Here is a 26,009-nt window from a genome sequence, read left to right as displayed (position 1 = left end):
GAGGCATAGTTGGCTGCAGAGTCTCCAAGAAGTAGAGTTCTCACCTGGGAATAGAAACCCAGTGCTTTGGAAAGACAATTGGAAAATAAAAGGAAAATGCTGATTTTATAACCCTAAAAACACAAAACATATATGAACTGCCTGTCATTTCTTGCATTCCATTTTATATTTTATTTTGTATATTTTATTTTTATATTTTGTTTGATTTACTGGGAGGATCACTTGTTTCAGATTCACACTTGCGAGGTTAAGTATTCTGAATATCTTCTTACTTTTTTCAACATTTTATTGGGTGGTCAAATAGCTTTTATCATGGCAACATGACAAAGTATGCAGGCATATTGTGTTAACATCAGAAACAGATGCACTAACTTAATCCAGAAGAGGGATGTGCTAGAGGTGAGGAGGTGGATAGTGTCCCCCTGCAAGGCTGGGCTAGACAGAGAAGCCAGGGTAGTTGAGTGGGGGGCATAGGTGTCAGAACTGATGGGCTATTTGCAGCACCACTGTCAGCATGACTCAGTTCAGTCCATTTCCAGTATCACTCCACTGGACACTTAGGATCCTGGAAAAGAAAATCTGATTTAGCCTATTGTGCATGACATGCACAGGGGAGACAGTGCCATAGCCAGTGGGGAGGAAGACACCTTGATTATTAGATCCCTCTACTGCGGGGAGGGTGAGTGATTCTTTAAAAGAGTAACTGGAGCGGATGTAGCCAGTGGTAGAGTGCTTGCCTAGCATGCACAAGACCCTGGGTTCTGGGCCCTCCAGAGGTAGCAGCAGCAAATGGATATCTGGATTGCACTGCCAACAACAGGAGTAAGGGAAGCAGAGCACTCTGATAGCAGGCACTCAACTAACGACAAACACAAAGTCTTCAGCACTTGGGCCCAATGCATTCCCAACCTGTGACAACCTGACAGACGCACTAGAGTCATCTAACATGACAGCCTGAGAAATAGGTGTAGGGAGGAGAATAGAGTTCAGAGGAAAAAAGCAGTGGAGGATGCTGGGATTGGCTTACAGAGAGATAAGGATCCTGTAAACACAGACAGAATGCCAGGAAGGGAGTTGGGGTAGGTCAGTTGGAGGAGAGGGTTAGTGAGTTCATCTCAAACTGGGAGGGAGGAGTGTGGCTATGATCTATTGACAGTACCTGGGCAGTGAGGCAGGCTCCCGTGCCCTGGGACATAATACACATCCTGCTTTCTTGCTGTCTCTCAGCTAGAAAGATCCAGGAGCTACAAATGAACCTTCAGAATGCCATACCTAGAAAATGCTCTTTTGTAAACTGGATTTGTTGGCCAGGTGCCGATTCCTCAAACAGGATAATCTGTCAAGTGGAAGAAAGTGAGGCAGCATGAGATCAAGTTCTGCCTCTCAGTAAAGTATCATTCAAAGAAAGTGGACTGGGAGACAAAGGTGCTGTGGAGGAGCTCACTTCATTTGATCCAGGATGAAGCCAGGGTCCCGGAAGGTACAGGGTTTTTTGGGGACCTATAAGCCAGTAGCGTCCTAGGTTTCTTCCATTGATAAATATGACTCCTTTCTTCCAGCCCTGAAAAAAGTTAAACAGAAAATTCAGAATCTGAGTTTGAGATACTAAAACATGAATGGTGAACATAGCACAGTCCTACCCAAAAAGGGTGAATTATTAGCAAAAGCCCTACATAAAAAGAAGACGGAGAGTTCTTAGGCTTCAGGAAAAAGGGAAGACTTCTGTCCCATCTCCTTGCACCCACCCTAAGCCAACACAGGGAATTTCTACATATCATGGGGCATTTGTCAAAATATACCAAGCTTGAAACTTAGCTACAGTTGTAGAATTTCAGCTGTGGCAGCCAATATGTTCTGCATGTCACTACAACATTCTGCCACAGACCCAATGGTGAGTTCATGAAGATCCACACCCTAGGATACATCTGGAGACTCATGGGTCACTCTCTCTAAAGTCCCTGTGCAGTGCATTCTCCAGCTGTTCCACCAGAAACTGCATGCACTTCTCAGTTGCACTCACTTTGTTTACAATTCACCACTGCCTGTGTCCACCTAGGAACAGGGCAGCCTCCCAGATGGCTGTAGAGTGATTGAGGTCCTGGAGCTTAGATTCCCCTACCTTAGGCAGGGCTTATGCATTAAAGGTTCTTTGCAGGGTAGAGGCTAGGAGGGACATGAGCAGAGGAGATGATACTAACCTCTAGTTTTATGAAGGTGTCTTGAGGAAAATCACCAACTCTCAGGAAGGCAAGGAAAAACGCAGGGCCCCAAACTTCTTTTGTGACTGGTTTCCAGAGGCTGGGGAGTTTCCTGAGAGGGAATCAAGGGCCAGCAGGAGAGTCATACCTTTCTAGTGTGCTACCTGTGACTTTGAAGTTAGCCTCCTCCCTGGAGCCTAGTGTGCCCCACTGTGGTGCTGGCTGTTTTCAGATGCATAATACAGTAAGACCTGAAACCGGCGCTGGGAGGATGGTCACCACGCTGTTCCCAGAAACCTAGAAAACCTGGAGTAATTTCCTTCAATGTTCTGGGGCTCTGTCTCTCCTATCTGAAGACCACAGGTTCACCCACAGGACCTCTGAGGCTCTATGACTATCACCATGCACATTATCTTTGATCAATTTGGGATCCATGGTAAAGCACTCGCCTTTGCATGAATGCAGTTTTCATCTCCAGGCTGTAGATTGTAAATTTTCTTAATGGAGAATTGTCCAGATAGATATCCCCAGTTAAACCTGTGTGAGAGCAAAAAAGGGGAGCATGAAGGAGGTGAGACAGAGCAGAAACATACATGGCTATAACCACGGCTTCCCCTAAAGGAGGTTGCTTTCCTAGCCTCATCTGACTGGAAAGTTTATCCAAACTCTTACACTGGTTTTTGCCTGTTTGTTTTGTGGTACTGTTTGTTTTGCTTCATGCATGCTAGGCAAGACCCCACCTCTGAGTTAGACCCGTAACCCAAATCCTACACAGTTTTCCCGTCCAACTGTACATCTCCTAGATAGTACCTGCATTGTCCACTTTATTAGCATACTGGTCACTGCAACACCCACACAGTGATTCAGGCCAGCTTGACCACTCAGGTGTATCCAAGCACTTCAGGTAGGAGGTGTGTGAAGTGTACCCAGCAGTTCTGGGGCCAGGGGAAGGACACACAGAGGTACTATGCTCCATAGACAGAACAGGCGAAGTCCCTAGGGAGAGACCCTAACTATTATTTTCCTTCAGACATTTCTACAGTTTTCTCCTGATCAAGCCACTTTCAAAACCCTCTCAAAGAGAAAGGGCCATTTGCTGGCTCTGGTTTGGTAATTAGAGAACACAAAGACATCATCACAGTTTCCAAATGTAGGTCTCCCACAGCCAAGAAAGTGTGCTCCCTCCCCTCACATGCTTGTCCACAAATGCTCTCAGCCTGGGGCAAGAGGCACAGCAACTTGGTGCACAAGGACTCAGGCATCTACACTTGGAGCTCACCTTTTCTCTCCTTGCTGATATCAGGCCCATATGCAAGTCGACCTTGATTCTCCACCAGGATCCTCAGGATTCGGTTGCCCTGGAAGCCCTATGTAAGGCAGACCCAGCAGAGTGAGTACCACAGACTTTCTAGGCTACCACTGTGGCAGAGCTGAGGACCTGAACAGAGTAACTGACAGTTGATGGGCTTCAGAACCCTGTGGACCTCCAGCTCTGGGCCAGGCAAACCCTTGGGCTCCTGCTCTGTCTCCTCATCCAACCCCTCCAGGTCAGGCCTTTCAGGGAAGGAAAAGTCACTTGAATATCTTTTTAGAGATCCTAAGGGACTGGTGACTGACCCAGAATTTTTGAGTAGCAAATATTCAACATAGAAAACTCCGCTCACCAAAAGGCTATATATACATAGAGATGTACACAACTCTCCCATTGTCTGCTGGGTTCCTCTGCAAGGGGCAGTCCAAAGGTAAGTGGAGGAGAAAATGGGCTATCCCAGGGCCAAGCCACACTTACAACTAGGTGTACATCCCAGCAGGCACTACAACTATTTGCCCATTAACATGGGGTTATACCCATGTTAATATACAGCTTAATATACACCTTAATATGCAGCTCATCAGAGGAATGATCCAGGACTCCTAAATACTCCTCATTTAAAAACACCTGCCAAAGAAAGAAGAAAACATTGTTACTTCCTCTATGGGGATGGAGGAGAGAAGACAGAAAAACAAAAAACACAGCATGTCTAGAATAGTAATTAACTTTTTGTCCCCAGAACCCTACAAGCTCCCTACAAGCTCACCAAAACAGATTATATTTAAAGCACTACAGTGATGAGATGCAAAAGGTGAGGCCTGTAGAAAGGTGTCCTGACATGAAAGCTGGGGCTAAGTCCATGTAGCACAAGGAGGAGGGAGCATTAAAAAGATCAGTGGGAAATTAGAGAAACAAGGAAGGGAGAGATCAGTCAATATTGGGAAGGAAATGATGGCAAAGGGAAGATGTGGGAATTACAAGGACAGTAATTGTTCCATCTGCCTGAACACAACTGTTCTCATGCATTCAACTCTGTAACTGACCCAAGCACCGGGAAATCTGCTAGAAGTTCTCAGATTCTTATGTTATTGCCACCACTCTACCTGTTTATAGGCATAACCTGAAGGTAAACCTGAGTCTTCTCTGTTATCTACCATATTGCACTGGCCCCAGATTAAGCCCTGCAGAAGACTTGACTCTAACTATGCAAGACCAGATAAGGATAAATAATTTGTTATTACCCACAGTAGATCACAATTTTTAAGTGAAATTTGGCTAATGAACTAAAATTAAAAATCTGCAAGAATTAAAAACATAAAAATATTAATGAATTGAATAGAGAATTTGTATTTTAAGTTCACCAGAGTCTAATGACAAGTTCATATATTTCATGACTGTTTATTGAATACCTACTATCTAACTAAATATTTCCCTGGGACAGTGTCATCTACATTAAAACACAGCAGCTATTGAGGAAATCTGATGGGGAATGACACAAAAAAATGATCAGAGCACACCACAATAGCAACCTCAAAGCTGTGGACAGCCTGCCATGGGAGCACTGAAAAAGGAATTACAAGTCCGAAGCAACTGCAAAACCAGGCTATTTGGCAGACTTGGGGAAAGTGGCCAGTGGAACCACTGAAGGAAGGTAGTACAGAATGGCATCTGAGCTTTTACATGGGGCAGAAAACTCTGAGGGCACCATGAGGCAAGTTTGCAGGGAAGACAATAAGATGGTGGGTGAGGATGAGTGGTCAGAGATAAGAAGATCAGCTGTGAGATTCTAAGAATAATAGACAAGAGACACTGAGATGAAACTAAGGCAGTAACGGTCTGGATGTTATAACAATGACTAATTAATGTTGTACCACACAGGAGCCTGTTGAAAGCAAGGAATAAGGAAAACATGTGGAACAACACTTTCTTGGGAAGCTGTGAATCCATGAACCAATGTGTGGTTTACTTAGGGAGCTAAAGAGTTTGGTTTCAAACACAATGAGTTGGTAAAGTCCGTGGGACACAGACTAACTGAGGATATATATCCAATAAGTGGTGAGAAATATGGGTCTACAGCAAAGGAGATGAAGGCTGGAGTCACAGAAACAGAAGCACTGGTTGAGCATTCCTTATCCAAAATATGTAGAACCAGAAGTATTTCAGATTTTGGCATTTTTAGAATTTTGAAATACAATGATACCTTTATTGTCAAACTCAATTCTTTCCAAATTCCTGATCAAACACCAAAAAGTTCAAGAGCTGAACATATTTTTCCCATAAGAATTGAAAACCAAATAATGGGTTCTGAGGCCCCAAAACTAACTTATAAATTTATTTTTCCAGGACTTTAACAAATTTTGCAATGATTTTTTTCTTTATAATGCTTCTCAGTTTTCTTCTTAGGTTTACTTCTTAGGTTTCTTTGGGGCCAGGGTTACAATATTTTATATAAATAAAGTGCACAAAGAAAAAAAGCACAAGGATGAACTTTTCAAAGCACTAACACAGCAGTGTATGTTGCCTGGGTGAAAACGGTACTTAGACTGAAGCGTTGCCCCTTCGTGTCCAAGGTGAGACATAACATCTGACTCACTCACAGCTTGTATAGGTTTATTCAAGTCAGATTTTTGGTCCAACTATCAAGCAAATTTATGAACACTAAGCAGATGTTTTTCTAACTTTGCTGTTCCAGTAGTGGAAAGTTTGAGCTTGGAGCTACTTGTGAGAAATAGGCTTTGTCTTTTCTGTCAGAGCTCAAGGCCAAAACAACTCTATTTTGGATTTAAATGACCTGCCTCCACCCCATTAATATCCTGAGCTCCAAGAAATGATGACTATGTACTTTTCCCCAAAACACAACTGGTTCCCAAGATAAGAACTAAGAACTTCTTGTCCCCACAGGCTCCCTCTACCACCACCCCTCACTGCTTGAGTTAGTCAACCATGAGAGATTGCAAGCCTTTGAATTCAACCAATGAATTTAAAGGTCAGCTGCTTCTCTTGCATTAGGGATAAAAGGGGCAACCCTCCTTTGTCCAGCATGCCTGCTACCTCATGCTTGTGCCCTTCTGCAGAAGTAAAATGCTTTGTTGAGATTTCTTGATATCTAAGTGCTTTATTATCTAGATTGACAATTTGAGTATGGGCAGTTTTTTCCACCATGTTTGACAACCAAGGTATCACTGTACTTGCATAAACTTTAGCAGATGAACATCCCTAATCCCAAAATCTGCAACTGAAATTTTTTGAGCATGATGGTGGCACTCAAAAAGTTTTAGATTTTTGAGCATATCAGATTTTGGATTTTCAGATGAGGGATACCCAATCTTCTCAAAGGCTTGGAAAAAGATGATATGGAAACTCTGAAGAGCAAGAAATTTTAATCAACTGCTAGAAAAGATAGCTGAAGTAAGATGAAGCCTACTGACTCAGCTCTGAGCCCTTCTAGCTGAATATCCTTTGAAAGTCATTTAACTTGTCTGAGGTTCCCTTGTTTGTAATAAATATCTCAGATAGGTGTTTTAAGAGTTAAATAAGAAGACCTCACTGTTAATATGCTATGTAAACATTAGGAGTTGATAGGCAATAGTTATGAGGACTACTTAAGCTTTCCCCAGGTCTTAACACTATTGGCTCCCCTAAGGTCCAGGAGACTCCTGCAGGTACTCACACATATTAGACACATACCAGCAATAGCACTTCACTACTGTTTAGACATTCACCACAGCAGTAGTTGGGTAATGAGACAACGGACAAGTACCACTAGGACTTGTTCACCGTCCCATACCTGCCCCCGGTCTTGAACATGGCCCCTTGAGGTAAGGAAGCCTCCTTTGCTGATGGTAGTCTCATAAAGTATGTAGCCATAGGACTGACCACTCCCTTCATTCACGAACAGCTGCTCCATGGAGACCGGCTTGGCAGATGTGATAGGCTGTGGTAGAGACAGGAGCAACAACCAAAGGTGCAAGCTGGGTAGAGAATAGCAGAACTTCCACCCCAAGCCCACTTCTCTAGTCTTGCAAACAAGAGTATCAAAGGGAATATGAAATAATCATGTTTAAGTGTGAGATGTAAATTTCCCCCTCTTATTTTCCAAACCAGCTTCACATCTCTCTGCACTTACTAGTTAGCAAGGTATCATTATACTCTAGAAGGAAAAGCTGAAGTAAAAAAAATGGAATGATTTTTGAGCATTGCTCATCAACTCATGGTAGAGTTTGGATAAGATTCCTGATCCCTGGAATTCCAATCCAGCTATGCAAAATTCTACATGTTCTTCTCTTCATTTCTCCTTTGATATCTCCTAGGAGTAACCATTCCAGCCCACAGTCCAACTTCCACGCTTTTTCATAAGCTGCATTTCTAGCACTGACCTAGAGTACTCTATGACTCTTCACCCTCTTGTCTACTGAACTTCTCCCTCTAGAGGCCCAAAGATGCTTCTAGGGCAATGTCACCCAAATATATGCAAGAGACATCCCCAACCTGCTCCTTTTCCTTTAAGAAGGACAACACCATCCATCCAGTCAAGAAGAAAATATGGAGTCCTCTCCTCTTCTACCACATCCTATGGTATGTCAATCAGTCATCATCTGTTTTAAAGACAGACCCTAAATGATCTGCTTCACTAATCTTCCTTCACATACCTGCTTCCTAAACTCAATTTCAATAGATTCCTACTTGTTTTCTCCAGCATGGCCCAACGCTATCTGTGCCTCACAAAGCTAACAAATCCTTCTGAAATGCAAATGAAAGTCAGATGGCTTCTCATAACTGTTGGAGAATGTTCCAACTTCTTAGCATAGAAAGTAGCCTTTCAGAACTAGGTCTGTAGAGCACAAAGTCTGAAAAGAAGCAAAGAAGATATCAAAACCTAAAAGAGTTGTGTCAAGAGGACATAGATATCAACTTTATGGGGCTCCAGAAGGCATATGGTGGGACAATTAGAGCCTCACAAAGAGACCACGAGGGCTGAGGTTTTAGATAGGTGGTAAACGCGTGTTGGGAGAACTGCAATAGGGTTGCAACATGCTAAAAGTATAAATTGCTATAAAAGACCAACACAATTTACTGGCTCTCTTCCAAGGCCTCATAGGAATAAATTCAGTTTTCTGATAAAAGAAAAGAACTTCTGTTCTGACTTCTCTGTACAAGGTATACTTCAGGATAGATAATTCATGAAGAAAAGTTCGTCTGTGTGGAAGAATTCAAATGAATAAATGCAGAGGGAATTATAGAATTTGGATATCTTTTTCAAGGCTTTTAATGAAATACTGTTTAATTTACCAATACACAGCTAATCTTATATCACCTATACCTTGGTCTTCCCTGCCTCCCTTGTACAGGATTATTTTAAAGCAGATACCATACATCATAGAATTTCAACTACATATATTTCAATCTGGATCTCAAAAGATTAAGACATTAAAAATAACTTAAAAAATCATAATAATACTAAAATTATATAATTCCTTTGAATCATTTCTGGGAAATGTTTAGCAATTGTCTTTCTAGAAGACAAAAGCTGCTAAATTGCAATGTTTGCAATTTCTGTGGCATAAAGACTCACCATGGCTCATTTTAATGAGTAACTAATGACTATCAAAATCATTAGGAAGAAAGTTGATGAGAAAATTTAAAATGAATAGGTAAAGTGACAGTACCTAAACTCTCTGATAAATCATGAAACCAGAGACAACCAGCAATATATGCATAACAGATGATGCATAGAAAACACAGCAGGGCCTGTGAGGCTGAGGCAGGAACATTGCAAAATCAAGCTCAACCTGGGCAACTTAATGACTTAGCAAGACCTTGTCTGAATAAATAAACAAATAAATAAACAGAACTCAGGAAGTAGCTCAGTGTAAAGGCCCTGAGTTCAACCTCTAATACACACTTACACACACACACACACACACACACACACAGTACAATAGCACCACCTACAAAATATTCTTGCAAACAAATATATTTAAGTAAACCTAACTTAAAGGCTGTAGATCAAACTATCAGTTTATGTAAAATGCAAGGAATTGGAGGCATGTTACCTGATCGATGGGGATCTAGTCTATAAAACAAAATCCAGAACATAGACAATTCTAGTACAAATAACTCAGCTTTTTCAACAAATGAAATAAAGAAAAACTCTTTAAAGAGACTCAAGAGCTAAATCTATGAAATTCAATGTGCAGTGGTCCTCATTTCCTAGAATTATCAAATCAATTCTTAAAAAGGTTATGAGATGACTGAGGAAATGTGCACACTAGATATTTTATGAGTTCAAACAGTGATGTGGTGGTAGGCACAGAGTCAGCTTGTACAAGTATTTGAGAACCATCCATGAATGTATCTTCCCAACTCTGTGCTCAGCATCATGTTAGTAGCTTGAAATTAGCCATTGTAGGAATATTTACACCACAGATATTGGCAACAATATGAATAAGATATTTTTCTTCCAGAGAACTAGTTGCTAAACACTTCCCAGCACATCACTAATTTGAAAAATTTTATAATTATTATTACTCATATTAACAGTGATGTGTTAACTCTCCACTGCTGTGACAAAATACCTGAGAATAATTTAAAGGAAAAAATATTTATTTGGGATCATGGTTTCCAAAGTTCCAGACCAGGGTAACTCATTTCTAGGCATGTATGCAGTGGGGCAGAAATATCATGCCAGTACAGCATGATAGGAAAAGACTACTCATAGCAGCCAGGAAGCAGAGAGAGGGCGAAAGAGCCAAAGAGGATGGGGGTAAGGCCAAATATACCTTTTGAAGACAGATCCCAGTGACTTGATTCATCCAATTAGGCCCAAACCCTACTGAGCAATTGTGAACTAACCATTAATGACGTTAGAGCTCTCAAAGTCCTCCCCTCTAAACACTGCTACATTTGGAACAAAGCCCTCAACACATGAGGCTTGGGGGGACATATATCCAAGTCACAACAGGTGAAAATGACTTTGTTGCATTTTTAAAAGTCCCTATCTTTTGACATACATATTGTTACAGTTGAAATTTTATAATGCCTTGGATCTGCTTTTAAATTTTCTTATACAGGATAGAGAGAGAAGAATAGGGTATAGGTGTAATGATATTGGCCAGGTATTAAAGTTACAGCTGAATGATGGGCACAAGGGGCTCCCTACTATTCTCTCCATTTTTTTTAAACTTCACAGGAGAACATTGCAAACCAACCCATGAAGGCCCTCCACTGTGTGGTGCCTGGCTTCCTTCCTTACACTGTCCCACACAGACCTTACACTCCACCTCAACTGCAGCTCCTGGCACATAGCACTTCCTCCTGGTCTTTACAACTGGGGCTCAGGGTGCCTCAGGCACCCACCCCCTTCCACATCTATCATGTGGTCTACTTCTGGTCACCCTTTGGATCCCTGAGTCACTTACTGGGATCTCAACTGTCCATCTTACTGACTGTGTCTCTATCACAATAATGACAGCCCATACCTCGTTAGCGACCATATGTGCTAGCTGCAGATATCAGCTATTTCATTCACACAATCCAGTGAGGTTGATGAAATTAGCCTCTTTTTACAGATGAGAAAACTTAGGAAGAATGAACTGAAATGACCTCTGTGAGGTCACAAAGCAGGTAAGTATCAGAGTGAAGGTTTAGACCCTGACAGTGACTTGGGAGCAAGTACTCCTTAGCATGGTTTCCTGTTTCCTTGACCTATGATCCTCTAATCTCTTTATTCATTGTTCCTTCTCAGAAGACTGGGTTTGCCTAAAACAACATCTTGATAATAAAGTTCCCAAAACATTATTAATTCACTGAATGTCACAGAAGTAAGTATGCAAGTTTCTCCCTAGACCAGGAGTTTTTAACTGTGTTCCTCAGAGCCCTGGGGCTAAGTTAGAAGTAGTACCATAGCTGAGCCTTAGAGAAGAGGAAAGCATAGAGTTACAGAACTACCACCCCTGACTTCTGTCTCACATACTGAATTTAACAGCAAGTTTAGAGAAAGAGTCCCTCTATTAAAACAAAACTTTAAAAATCATTCCTTTAGATACAGTCAGTGCACCTTCACTCTACTGACCTTCAGAAAGCAGAGATCCTCTGGCCAGTGAGGTTATGAGAAGGAAGTTCACAATATTCTACAATGTGTATACAATATCTTCAAATTTAAATGTCTTCTCTGAGTTTGCATTCTAGTTTCCTGTTCTAAATTATAAAATTGAGACAAGAAACTAACACTTCTAGGGATTGCTTCTTATTCCCCACCATTTACTCTATATTCTTTGAACTAATCCTTTCATTCCTCTTTCCAAAAGCTTCCAAAAGCTTTTCCACATGTATATGTCCAGGAAGTGCTCACCTGGGCCAGGTAGGGTAGGGTTTCCCACAGCGACATAAAATGTAATCGCGTCACTGACTTGTAGACAACCATTGATGCTTGCTCTACCGGGAGGGTCAAGGGAACATCTAGAATGAAAGGCACGTAGTTAGACAACCCTAAAACCCTTGCCCAGGCCCATCCAAGGTCACAAAGTTTATGCTATCTCACAGCCACCAGAATGAGGGCCCAGTTCTGAATTACAAGAAGAGTCAAAGAAGATTCATACCAATCAGCTCTGAGGCAGGGCCCTGCTACCCTGGCAAAGGAAGAGCACAACAGTCCCACTTGCGAGACGAGTAGTTCTCAACCCTGGCCCTCAGAATCTACCCTTTCCTTCCTGGAATCTCTGGATCTTACAAGTGCCACAGATGATTCCATGCCCAGAAAAGACCAAGAAATATGGTCCTGTGCTGAGCATCCAGAGCAGACTCTGCATCCCAAGCATATCCAGTACCCGATGATAAAATGCATGGGAGCAAACTAGACTTCATCCCAAGACATCTCCCCCTGCTTCCTCTGTCCCCTCTTCATGGAGAGAGACTACTTGAGAAGGCTGAGTCACCACTCAGACTGAAGTCTTCACTCAGTACCTGTAACAGAGCGAAGAAATTCCTGAAATACAATATATTCAGGTGTGTAGTTTCCATCCTCTGTCAGCAGTGCCCCATAGTCTGAAAAGTACAGAGAAATTTATCATTTTCCTGAGAAAACTTTGCTTCAGGTTATTTTCCCAAGAAGAGAGGAGAGTTTAGTACAAGTAAAGAGTCTTAATAAAGCAGCTTTGGGAGGAAAATCTGTGCATAAGGTAAGAAAATTCCATGTCCCCAGAAATCCAAGGAAGCAACCTCTGCCGAGTTTAGGAAGACTTTCAATAGCAGCCAAATTACATCAATTCATGGGTCTCTAATAACCCCCACCAGAGCCCAAGGTCCTTATTCCAGTGGTTTCATCTTCCTTTCCCATTTCTAAACAAACACCTTTTATTTATTCACTGGGGGTCCCTTAGAGTTGTCTACCGGGGAGACACACAAGAACATACTCTGGTGCCATCAGGAGATCTAAAGCAACTACTTCAAGGAACTTCTAATATAAGGATCTGCACAGCAGATGAACAAGATTAACATGTTAAATGCTCTGCTTTCAAAGCCCCAGAACCCTAATTCAAGTGGTGGATAAATACTAGCACTGTCAAGAATGAAAGAAAAAAAAAGAATTCCTCAATCCCCAGAACACATTCACAGCAAAAACGATGAGCAGTGCCAGAGATTGTCCTCAGGGGCCTACCCTAAGAAACTCCAGGCTGCAATGATGTTGTGGCCTTGGGTGAAGACAGTTCTGGGGGCAAGTACTTGCCATAGCTGGTGACTGCAGGGAGGTAAACATCCAAAGACTCAGCTCCACCCATGAAGCCAAAGTTGGTACCACCATGGAACATGTAGAAGTTGAGGGAGAACCTAAGCTTGAACATTTCATGCACATCCTTCATTAGCACTGTACACAAAAGGAAGAAGCAGGAGAGGGAATTAGCATTTGAGAAAATTCACAGCTCCTCATTGGATTTTCAAATCACCACAGCAAAAATACTCACACTCTACCAACATCTCATGCCCAGAAATTATGGGAGATGAACCAGAAATTATGAGAGATGACCAGATCCTTCTCAGGCCTGGAAGACTGGTGACATTATTCCCAGGTTCATGTCCATAACCTAAAGTCGTTTCTTACTTTTTCATCTGGGTCTCACATTTGGGATGGTCTTTGCTAGCACACAAATGGCACCTATCAAACATTTGCTTGGATGTTTGTTCTTAGGTACTTATATGGTCAGTTTAGAGTTTCTAAGGCATACTAATTCCTAACAGTTACTGATCTGAAATTATGGCACCAGAAATTTACCTTCAAACTCTTTAAATGGCACAGAATTGAACACAGGGTCTTTGCACTATAAAGCTACATTCCAGAACTTTGTTATTTTTATTTTGAGACAGAGACTCACTAAGTTGCCCAGGTTAGGCTTAAATTTAGAGTCCTCCTGGCTCAGCCTCTCAGAGTGCTGGGACTATAGGCATGTGCCACCATGCGCACCTTCAAACTCCATTTTAATGATCATTAATTCTCTAGGCAGGACTACAGAATAATAGTATAATAATAGCTAATCTGGGATGAGATAACTCTTCTACTTCCATTCAACACACCTCTATTGAGTCTCCCTATTTGATAGAACAGCCCATTCTAATTACTTTTATAGCCTCAGTGAAATATAATTACAATGGCAACAGCTGAAACTTAAATTTCAGTTACAGTTACCTCCGGGCACTCACTCTCTGTGTCCATGTGGTCACACTGATGCTTATGCAGCTTTAACATCTAGAGCCTTGTCTAGTAGATCTCCAGTGCTAAACCAACAGGAGAAACAGGCCAGTGCCATCTACATTGCATGTTTTCCAGACAGGAACTAGCAGGACTCACTGTGCGCATCCAGACTGCGGCGGATCTTACCCCACGTGTCAAAGCCACTCGCTGTGTACACCGTCATCAGCACAGGGCTCTGACCCTAGAGAAACCACGTATCAATTCAGAAATGACTGTACAATTCAGAAGCCACAACTTGCTTAGAAGTGAGCTGTCAACAGACCCTCTGCAGCTCACAGCATCCGGGCCTGGCTCATGACCTGAGTTCTCCTCTCATCCTCACACCATTGTTCTGGTCTTGCCTTTCTTCTTGTGCTTTTAAAGGTCATCTCGCCCAATCCTTGGTAAAACCAATGGCCATTTCCACTTTGTCCTTTCTAAAATGTCCTATGACAAAATCAAAAAACCCCCTTTTTTAGCCGTAGTGCTTAAATTTTAATATATTCTAACAGAGACTAATGTGTGCCTGATAACATACTAATAATTTGTAAGTTTGGTACATCACATTTTTAGAAAGCACACAATATTAGCATTCAAATAAGGCATTGGAGTGATGCGTATAATCTTTTTTTAAAAAGCCTTGATCAATTTTGAAAAATCAACAATGAATTTTTAAAAATCAGAAGAAAAAGAAAGCAAATTCTTCCCTCAACACATAAGGATCACTTGTTGACATTTGCATTTTAAATGCATGGAACACAATGGTCCAGATTCTCAAAGGGAATTAATAACAGCTTATACAAGTGCTTGTACAACTATTTTGGCACTATACAAAGTAAGAGTAAGCAGCCTATGGAAGATACAGTTGAATTTTTCCCCAATTCTGAGGCTGCTCCACTTCCACCAGGCAACAGTAAGTCCACACACCCTTGTCCTACTGAGGAAACTGAACTAACCTAGGTTTTAAAAGGGCTGCTCAGGTGACAGCAGAAGAGCTCTTCCCTTTAACACAGGGTGGTAGGGAAAACAGCAGGTACCAATCATGTCCATTCTTTTCATTGCTAAATGTATTTACTAGTTATGACTGTACTTATGTCCCAGGAACATTTATGACACACTCCCCCAGTGTCTCAGCCAATTTTCTCCTTATTGAGACACAATACCTGACATTCATTCCTTGATATCTTTTTTTTTTTTTTTTTGTACCAAGAACCAAACTCAGGGCCTCGTGTTTGCCAGGCAAGCACTTGTGCTGCTGGGCTATATCCCTGGCTTGACATTCATTTTTAAAGGAGGAGACATTTATCTTTATCTTGCCTCATGGTTTCAGAAGTTCTACCGCAAATTGCTAAACTGTGGAAGCAACCCAAATGTCCATTCACTGAGGATTGGATAAAAAAATTGTGGTGCTTTTATATAATGAAATATTACTCAGCTATAAAGACAGATATCTCACTAGTGTAAGACCTGAAAGAGTGAATAAAAACTAGGAGATATGATAGACACTGTGAAATGAAAGGCAAATGTTAAAGTAAAGGGCAACTGGGGTGTGGGAAAAGACAAGGGAAAGAAGGGGAAATTATGTATGTATGTATAGACAGGGTAGCTAACATAGTTGTACTACTGTCTTCTATTGCTTTACAGAAAGGAACAGTTAATGATTACTTGTTTGATCAATCTTGTATGTCTCCATTTGTTTTCCTGAGACACTACTTTAAAGACATCAAAAGGTAATACAACAGCCATTAATTTCCTACAACTTTATATTAACTCTGTTTTGTTTGTATTGTTCCTATGCTATTTTGTAAATGGACGTTTGTTAATATGTTTTTCTTCTTTTATTTTTAAAATAAATGTTGAAAAAAGAAAGAAGTTTTATGGCAGGCTTAATCTCAGACACAGGATGGTAGAAGGGCCTGGGCAGAGAAAATCCACTCACATCAGGGTGGCCAGGAAACAGCACAGAAGGGGGAACCCACGAGGGTGATACAGCCTTCCTGGGCAGCCCCAGTGACCCACCTCTTCCCAACAGGTCCGACCTTCCCACAGCAAGTCAGCGGTTTCACTTCTGCGATTCAATCACCTTCCAAAGCCTGCCTAGGAGTGCTGAGGCTACCAAGCCAGCAGAGCACATTCTTGATCCAAACTCCAACACCCAGGCAGGCCTGATCTACTTCTATTTTCTTAAAGACAAAGTGCATTTACTTTACATAATGCCACTGGTTTTCTCTTATTCTTTATTTTTTCTTTTTACTATCTAACTTTGTTGGTTATCAAGGCAAATTATCAAGTAGACCCTACAACATATTTCTAACTGGAGTAACATCTGAAAACCTAAGACTTTGTTATACTGTCTGTTGAAAATTCATTGTGTTGGTGTTGATCTATCACATCCCTCAACACACATATAGTTTTTAAAAAAATAAATTGTAAAGTAGTAGTTTCTTATATGCTAATTGATATATTTTATAGCAAAGTGAAATCTCAGTAAATGAAAGGAATGTCTAACACCACAATAAATACAGTATATGTGGCTAATGCATATATTAATATTGTAAAGGTACCAGGAAATTCATATTTTGCAACAGATCTATAAATTCAGCTTTTTTCTGCAATATTGTGTCAGGAATCTACTGTACAGATACAGTGTCTCACAAAATCATGTTTCATGGGGCTAGAAAATGTCTTTTTTTTTGCACCACTTTGTGCAAAAGCCTCTGATGAGATATTTTCCCCAAATATTATGTAATTATTTAATTTTCCCAGAAAATATAAACTTGATTTATTAAATGTTGCTGAACAAAAGGTTAATTACTAAGTGTTTTTTTAAATTTTGCTCAAACTTTAAATTTTGACATATGTGGTATTTTTGAGTTGCACATCTATAAAAGAGTACTATAAACCTACTTGCACCTAGTATCTAGGTGATAAAACATACAAGGTGATTTCAAAAGATCATTCTTAAAATCTGATTCATTTGGCACATCTTTGTTAACATTCAGAATAAAAAAATCAGTAGACCTAAGATAATTTTCAGTGAGGTATGGTTGGGCATGCCTGCAATCCCAGCACTTGAAAGACTGAGACAGGAGGATCACTCTGGCTTTGGGGCCAGCTTGGGCTACATAATGAGTTCAAGGCCAGCTTGGATGACATAGTGAGGCCCTATCTCGAAAATAAAACAATAAAAAAATTTTTTCAAGAAACCCATACATGCTAGAGTCTTAGGAAAAAGAGTTGCTAAGTGCAAACATAGGAGTTTCTGCTCATTTTTCTAGTTGCATGCCTTTATCCTTAGGCAGTAACTCCAGCTTTCTGGTTCATTTGTGAAAGTTTTACTGGGAAAGCATAGACATGATCTTGCAGCTTTCAGTTCCAAAGAATATTTCCAGCACCCTTTTTTTCTGGTAACATCCCAGGAGGTGCTCTGGGCTTCAGAAGCCCTCGGTCTTCTGATCACTGTAATCTACTACCTGCATATTGAACTGGAGTCTCTCATTAGATTATTAAAGCCTGCAGTTCAGGGAGGGTTGAGTCTGTGATATAGACTCTGCCTCTGGCTGGACAAACCAGCAAGTAGTGAGGCATCACATAATGACTTCAATGGGCACATCCAGGTTAACAGCTGCACTTATCTGAGACACTCTGTCTTCTACCTATGGAAGAGTCCTTGGAAACTACTCAATAACCAGTGACATTTGGTGAGGTTTTTCAGCTTATATAGGCCAGCCAAGTCATGACATCATTTGGGATAAGTTTCCTTCAGTCAGTGAAAGCCTTGGCCAACACACTAACTTAGTTTTGTCTGAGCAGGTCCTGAGAGGTGTTGCTTCAGCTCAAAGGAACTGATGATGCTTGACAACACAGTGCCCTTGCCAAAGCCCAGAGTCCCCAGGATTACGGCACAATAGCCTCACAGATGCTCCTTGACCATGGGCAGGAGCTCAAACTGTGCTTGATCAACAATGGGCCTTTGGCCTGGCCTTGCACACTCTTGGATCAATGGCCCAGAAACTTCTAGAAATAGAATCTTTTCATTTTCTTGCGTGGAGAGTAGAGGTCTAGTAATAAACTGCCTGACACTGAAACAGCACTAAAAACACTCAACAAGTGAATACTGAAGTGTTAAGTCCCATTAAAGGAGAAATTCCCAAGCCCAAGATTCCTGAATATCTTCTAGTGCCCAGCCTTCCTTTGCCACCCCTGTCACCTCTAGCTCCTCCTCTTCTAAGTCGTGGGGATTTATTGGGCTCTCTGTGAAGGCTGGACTCTGTAGTTGGTTCTTCCGATTCTGCTGCTTCTAGCAGACCTGAAGTTAACACATCCCTTGAATTTCTGCTTTCCTTATTAACACAGTGCCCAGCTCTGGGGCCCCTCCTCCAGACCTCACAGGGTATGTGTTCAGGCCTGTGCTGCCAAGTGCTTCCAGTCCACCCAGAACACACTGACAACTTGATCTGCTATGAATTCTTGTGGCTTGAACTTGTCTTTATATTTCTGCCTGGAAATCTCTATGTTTAATTTTTTTTTTAACTTTTATAAAATTCCAAAAATAATGTCTCAACCTTTTAAGGTTAATTAATCTGTAGCCACATGGTTCAAGCCCCTGCAAATTCCTTCTTTTTACTCTCACAGAATCCCAAAATCGTATGTTGAAATTCAAGGTGATGAGGTCACAAACGTGGAACCTTCCTGAATTAGAACCCTTATAAGAAGAGATCCTATAGAGAGATGTCCCAGAAAGCTGCCTGGCTCCCTCTAACATAAGAGGACACAGGAAGAAGGTGCCATCGATGAAGCAGGAAACAGGCATTCACCAGACAACAAATCCGCCAGCAACTTAATCTTGGATTTCCCAGCCTCCAGAACTGTGAGAAATAAACTTCTGTCATTTATAACCCACTCCACTTATGATATTTAGTTGCCTAAACAAAGACAAATGTTAACATTAAGAAAGATTTTAAAGGTATTTTCATATCTATTGCTTCTTGCCTCGTGTGCACGTTGCCAGCTCTGAGTACTGACCACATATAGGTGGTTCACAGCAACTCTTTATTGTCATGTGATGAAGGATCCATGGGTAGCTATGGCAGTGCATTCCATTTTTGGAGAATCCAATTGTTAGAAGTCATAATCCTGGTAATGACCCAATATATGTTTTCTTATTAATGTTTGCTCACTGAAAATAATTCTGTTCTTTGGTACTAAAAAGAATTTCCTTTTTATATAAAAATGCTCTACAATTTTAAAGATACTCACCAAATGAGTCTCATTCTTAGTTGTTTTACTTTATCTCTATGTGAGTCATAAACCTGTTTGCTCGAAGTATCCCACTTTGTTAAGATACCCCCTAAGACATGACAGCTTGAACAGAAGAAAACAAAAAACAAACACTTCAAATGTGTTATTAGCAGTATGAGGAAATATGATAATATAACTTCCAATAAAACTTAAGTTTTCAAAGCTACTGGCAGTAGATGTAACAGATGAGGGAGCCTGAGGTGAGCAATTTCCAGCCTCTTTTACATAACATTCTGATAAACTGGCTGTGTTCCTTTCTGCATTTTGATCTTGGTGCTTTGCTGCTTTTGCTTTTATTAATATTTTATTGCAGTGGTAGGGATCAAACCTAAGGCCTCTGGCATGTTAGGCAAGTCTTCTATCATTGAGCTAGATCTTTAGCCCTTGTTTTTTGTTTTAATGCAGAGATTCTACAATTAATCACTCCCTGTAGATTCCAGGGCCCTGCCTGCTTCCCAGCACATTCTTATCTGGACTCCTGATGAGCACAGCTTGTTCATCTTTTCTAAGGAGAATAATGATCAGAAAGAGGTGGTGATGGGGCCCCAAGGCAGTGAAAAAGCCTGGATGTACCCAGTACAAGGAGCATGTCTCTTTGATCATCAGTGTAATACAGAACTTTGCAAAAAACCTGACTCCAAATTAGTCAAAAAGGTACCCACTTCAAATTTCTAATTTTGCAACATCTAACTTCTTATCTAGTTAAAGTTCTAGCTCCCCCTTAACTACATGGTTCCTTTCTGTCCAGTGTGAAAAGGATCCTCACTAGTGAAAAACACAAATGCAAATTTTGAGCTTGAAAATTCTGCTTTTCCCACTAGGATTAGTTAATTCTACAACCTAAAATTGTGTTTCTGTCATGTTGTTCTCTTTCTTGGTCAAGTGTAAGAAATGCACGAGAAACAAACAATAAGGGGCTCTCCAGCACTGTGGGGTATGGACCAGTATTGTGGGTATGTGAAACTAATTCAGTTGAACCTAAAATCTAAGGGCACAACAGATTCAAACTGTCACTGAAGAGATTCAATACAGCTGAATAAAGAATTCATGTTGGAATGTCTCAGAGAACATCAAATAAAACAGGTAACTGGAATAAAGAGAGGGACATACACTCTGGTACAAAAATTAATCTGAAATAAGAGACTTGTCAAACAAACAAAACATAGGTATAGGACTGTATAAAATAAGCCAGCCCATAGGTCTGCTTGTGGGTTTCCCACCTGTGGGAGCAGAACAGGAACCTCCATTCCCAGGAAGTCCCTCCCTCCCAAAAAAACAAATATAGAGACTGGAAATGTGTGGCAAACTCAGTCCACACAGGGTCGACCTAGAATATAAGGCCCCTTACCTGTTTTGATTTCCTACAAACAAAGGACACTGCAACCAGGCAACAAATTTTGCTGGCACACACAGAGGTGAGTGACTGCTCCCTCCCCAGTGCACCACTAGTGTTTTTGTGTGTTTGTTGTCTTATTCTTTTCTACCTGTCTTTATTTTCCCTTTTTTTCTTTTTCTTTTTCTCTGTCACACACCATAACTGCTAACTGGAACCTCTAGTAACAACAAGGTTAGAGACTGGCCATGGATTGAGGATTGCTAGTGAAACAACACAATACCTCCTGCCCTACCACCTGCACTTGGACCTCCGACGCAGCTTTGACCTGTGGGAACAGGAACAAAGAGTGGGAAGTAAGCACTCCTACACCCTGTGACTCGCAACATGAGCATCCTTGGGCCAGGAAGATAGCACTCCCACTGATCTGCAATTAGCAGTGCAAGACAGACTTGCCAGTGTGGGTCAAGGAGGGCAGCATGTGCGAAGAGCCAGCAATGTGGAACAGAGCACTCTGTGCAAGGTCTGGGAGGGACCAAATATACACAGGACTGACAGCAGCCTTTGGCAGTCTCTCTCTGAGGGTCCACAGCAACCAGGAGAGCAGTGCAGAGACAAAGAGGATAAGGAGGAATGGCAAGGTCATCCAGAAAGCTGCTGGCTAAACACTGGCAACAGCACTGACACCCAGAAGCCAAGATCAAACCCATATCCAATCCAGCACTAATCTTGTAGTAGGCTCGGTGGGCCTCTAATTTGGGCATTACCACAGAACAGTGGACGAGAGAAGTATTTTATGTAATTTTTTTCTTTGCTTGTGGGTATTGTTTTCCCTCTGCTTGGGTATTTTTGTTTGTTTCCTTTTGCTTTTGCTATTTTTTAGGTTTACACATATATTTTTGTTCTATCCTATTTGTATTCTTTTGCTCTTTTCTCAGTTATCTCTTGATCTAATGATATCATCATATGAATGAATATTATCTCTAACCTTTCTGATTTGCTTTGATGAACTTTTGCTGTCTCCTTCATTTTTTCTCTCCTGCCCTCTCCTTTGTTCTCTAGCTTTGTTTCAAGTATATTTCTCCTCATTTATCTCTCTGTTTTGTTCCTTATACTTCCTTAAATTTTCCTACCACAGGCTAAAATCACTCTCCTAGTGGGGAACTCATTGCATACAAGTTCCTGATTTGTGCTGGGTTTTGTTATATAACTGTGGCCTATGGTTAAAGGTACTAAATTAACAGTTATCACAATTTGTCAGTTTCTAGGCCATCCTTGATGCTATTAGTACTATTAATTGTAACACTTTAGCCAGGATATTATACTTGCTATAATCAGTTGTTCTCTCTTCCATAATATCACTGTGACTGTGAGGTCATAACCATCACCATAGTCTAGTACCAAAGGGCTGGGTGCTGAGCCAAAAAGATAGCAACATCTCATCCTTAATAAATTGGAAAGGCAGGGTCTTGGGACAGACACAAAACCAAGAACCTCCTATACATAAAAGACATCTCTGAAGAATAGCTATTTCCTAGTGAGGCCTAAATACTAGCTATCTATTATAAGAAACTTATAGGCATCAACATACACACAAAAATAACAAAAAAATAGAAAATGACAAGATGCTGAAGCAAAACCCAACCCCAGACCTCCAGCTAATTCAAACCAAGTCCAAGGGACAATGCAGTAGAGTAAAAAGGAGGCCACCCACCTAAAATTTCTGAAATGATAGCAGCAGAAATCCAAAAACAGATGTATGGGACTATAGAGGAAATAAGATCAGGAATAATCTCCCCCAAAAAATATAAGGTCCCTGGGGACATTTAGAGATTCTGCAAAAAATCTCCCAGGTTAAAAAAGTGATGATGACCACAATGAAAGACTTACTTAGCAAGTCTAGATTAGACAAAGATTTTTAAAAGATAGAAAAACATAGGAAAATGATGGAAATCATGAATGCCCAACATAGGAAAGAAATGGAATACATGAAACAGATTCAAATGGATATCCAAGAAATTAAAAATTCCATTGAGAGTTTACAAAACTGAATGAATTAAAGTCAAGACTGAATTTCAGACCTAGAAGACAGGACTGCAGCTACTGTTCATGAACAAAAAAATCTCTTTAACATAACAAAGGACCATAAAAAAATCCAACAGCTGAAAGATGATGCAAAGAAAAATAACACAAGATTGAGTGGAGTCAATAAAAAGCAGCAGCCAGCACAAGTGGCATAAAGAAGAAAATGTTCACAGAAGAAATGGCAGAAAACCTTCCAAGTGTGGAAAATGAATTTGACATACAGTTAATGAGGCATATAAAATTACAACTAGCCATGACCAAAATAAATCTACACCACAACACAATAATCAAAATTCCAGAAATTCAGCACAAAAACAGACTGTTAAAAGCTGTTACAGAAAGGAACAAATCACCTAAAGAGGAAAGCCCATTAGAATTACAGCAGAAGGGCTGGGGCACAGTGCCTACCTGGCAAACACAAGGTTGTGAGTTTGTTTCCTGGCACCAAAAAAAAAATTTTACAAACCCTTAAGTCAAGGAGAGCTCAAAGCAAAGTATTTCAAGTCCTGAAGGAAAATAACTTCCAACCCAGATTGATGTACCCTGCAAAATTTCTTTCAGAATTAATGGAGAAATAAGATATTTCCATGATAAAGAACAACAGAAGAAATTCATGGCCACAAAATAGCTCTACAACGTGTTCTGAAAGTTATTCTAGAAAGAGATAACAATGGGCACAAATCCAAGAACACCAATAGGAAGAAGCCACTACACAGGGCAAGCAGTTAAGCAGAGGGGAAAGACAAAGAACCAACAGTAGGTAATAATATGACAAAGATAAGCCAATTCATGTCAGTTATAACCATCAATGTAAATGGTCTTAATTCACCAATCAAAAGAAACAGATTGGCATAATAATCAAGAAACAAAATCCAACAATACGCTGCACACAAGAAACATAATTAACTCAAAAAGAAATTCTTAGACTGAAAGTTAAAAAATGGAAAACAATATTCCATGAAACAGGAATCCTGAAAAAAAAGAGGGATAGCTATTCCGTTCGAAGACAATGTGAACTTCAAGCCAAGACAGATCAAAAGAGATAAAGAAGGTCAGTACATTCTTATTAAGGGAAAACTCCAAGAAGAAGAGATAATAATCATAAATATATATGCACTAAATACAGAAGCACCCAACTATATAAAATAAATAATAATTGACATAAAAAATCAAATACACACTAACACAGTTGTAATGGCAGATTTAACATTACACTCTCACAAATAGATAGATCAACTACACAAAACTCAACAAAGAAATATCAGAACTAAACCAAACCTGTGAATGAATGAACCTAGTAGATGTCTTCAGAGTGTTACACCCAACATCAGAATACACACGCTTCTCAGAGGCCAAAATAGAACACACACTAGCCCATAAAACATGTTTAAGTAAATGCAAAGGAACTGAAATTATCCCATGAGTACTATCTGGCCATAGTTCAATGAAATTGGAAATCAATAGCAAAAGCAACCACAAAAACTCCATAAATACATGGAAATCATGTATTTATGATTTCCTACTGAACAACAAATAGGTTACAGATAAAATTAAAGAAGAAATTAAACAGTACTACAACTAAATTATAATGCAATAAAACATACTGGAACTGATGGGACAAAATGAAAGCAGTCATACAGAGAAATTTACAGCATGCAAGAAACATATTAAACTCACAATAGCATCCAAAAAAATGAAATATGTAGGATCAATCTAACAAAAGAGCAAAAGTTCTCTGCATTGAAAACTACAGTATTCTGAAAAGAGACATCAAAGAGGATATCAGATAATTGAAAGATATCCCTTGCTCTTGTGTAGGAAGAACCAACATAGTGAATATGGCCCTACTCCCAAAATTGCTATAAAGATTTAACGTGATGCCGTAAAAATACCACTAGTATACCTCACAGAACTAGAGAAAACATTCCTAAAATTCATTTGGAACCAAAAGAAATCCAGAACAGCAAAAGCAATTCTAGGCACTAAGGCAGTCAGGGGACATCACAATTCCTGGCTTGAAATAATACTACAGAGCTATTGTGATTTTTAAAAAACCAGCATAGTACTGGTAAAAAAAAAAAAAAAAAAAACAGGCCTGAGGATCAATGGAATAGATTAGAAGATGCAGAAACAACTCAGCCATACTCAAAGATTCAAATACTCAGAAACACTCAAACACATTCAGTCACTTTATCTTCGACAAAGGGGCCAAACGTTCACTGAAAGGATAGTCTCTTAATAAATGGTGCTGGAAAAATTGGTTTTCACATGCTGAAGAGTAAAATTAGATTCATGTCTATCACCATGCACTAAACTAAAGGCAAAATGGACCAAAGATGTAAATATTAAGAGAGAAACACTAAATCTGCTGGCAGAGAGAATAGGTAAAACTCTGGAAGACATAGATGTAGGCAAAAAACCTACATAGGTGTAAGTTTTTTATGAACAAAACCTCAGTCCCACAGGAACTATCACAAAGAATCAACAACTTGGATCTCATCTTATTAAAAAGGTTTGCACAGCAAAAGAAACCACCAACAGAGTAAAAAGACAACTGTCTTGGTTACTTTTCTCTTTTTGCTGGGACAAAATACCTGACGCCCAAAATTAAGGAAGGAAAGGTTTATTTCGCTTATAGTTTGTGGAGGTTTCAGTCCATACTTGGCAGGTTACAAAACAGAGTGACACAGGGCAGAGGGCTACAGCTCATGGCGGCAGAACACAGCAAAAGCAACAAGCACTAAAAGGGAGGAATGGCCTCAAGCAGCCTCTTTCTCTCCCTTACATATGCAAACTATCCACCCCAGGGTGGGTGTACCTCTCACACCCATAATCAATCAAACTCTAAAAGCCTGCCCCATGACCGCATGAGGCTTTGGGGGGACACACAGACACAAACCATAACAACAACCCAGAGTGGTAAAAAATTCTTACCAGCTGTTCTTCAGGCAAAGGACTAATATCTAGAACATATAAAGAACTAAATAGACCCAATCCTGGAGGCCAGGACGCGAGAACAAAGACCCCGCTGACACTGCAGACTGAGTTTCTAGGCGC

General features: G+C 40.4%; 1 protein-coding gene across 1 annotated transcript in view; it reads right to left on the bottom strand.

Moving 5' to 3' along the window:
- Positions 1-268: 268 nt before the first annotated feature.
- The window catches only part of LOC102003956 (beta-galactosidase-1-like protein 2), an 85,888-nt gene continuing 60,147 nt past the window's right edge, over positions 269-26,009 (bottom strand). The window contains exons 9-20 of the mRNA XM_005378598.1: positions 14,351-14,435; positions 13,235-13,372; positions 12,472-12,552; positions 11,861-11,967; positions 7,298-7,444; positions 4,075-4,137; positions 3,478-3,556; positions 2,648-2,735; positions 2,199-2,310; positions 1,445-1,561; positions 1,273-1,336; positions 269-565 (exon numbers count right to left, since the gene is read on the bottom strand). Of these exons, the coding sequence (XP_005378655.1) occupies positions 558-565; positions 1,273-1,336; positions 1,445-1,561; positions 2,199-2,310; positions 2,648-2,735; positions 3,478-3,556; positions 4,075-4,137; positions 7,298-7,444; positions 11,861-11,967; positions 12,472-12,552; positions 13,235-13,372; positions 14,351-14,435 (1,089 nt within the window). The 3' untranslated portion in view covers positions 269-557. The remainder of the gene's footprint in view (positions 566-1,272; positions 1,337-1,444; positions 1,562-2,198; positions 2,311-2,647; positions 2,736-3,477; positions 3,557-4,074; positions 4,138-7,297; positions 7,445-11,860; positions 11,968-12,471; positions 12,553-13,234; positions 13,373-14,350; positions 14,436-26,009) is intronic.

This window comes from Chinchilla lanigera, unplaced genomic scaffold (assembly GCF_000276665.1).
Source record: "Chinchilla lanigera isolate Chin_1 unplaced genomic scaffold, ChiLan1.0 scaffold00011, whole genome shotgun sequence".
In the NCBI taxonomy this organism is placed as follows: domain Eukaryota; kingdom Metazoa; phylum Chordata; class Mammalia; order Rodentia; family Chinchillidae; genus Chinchilla; species Chinchilla lanigera.
This window is presented reverse-complemented; position numbering and strand designations above follow the sequence as displayed.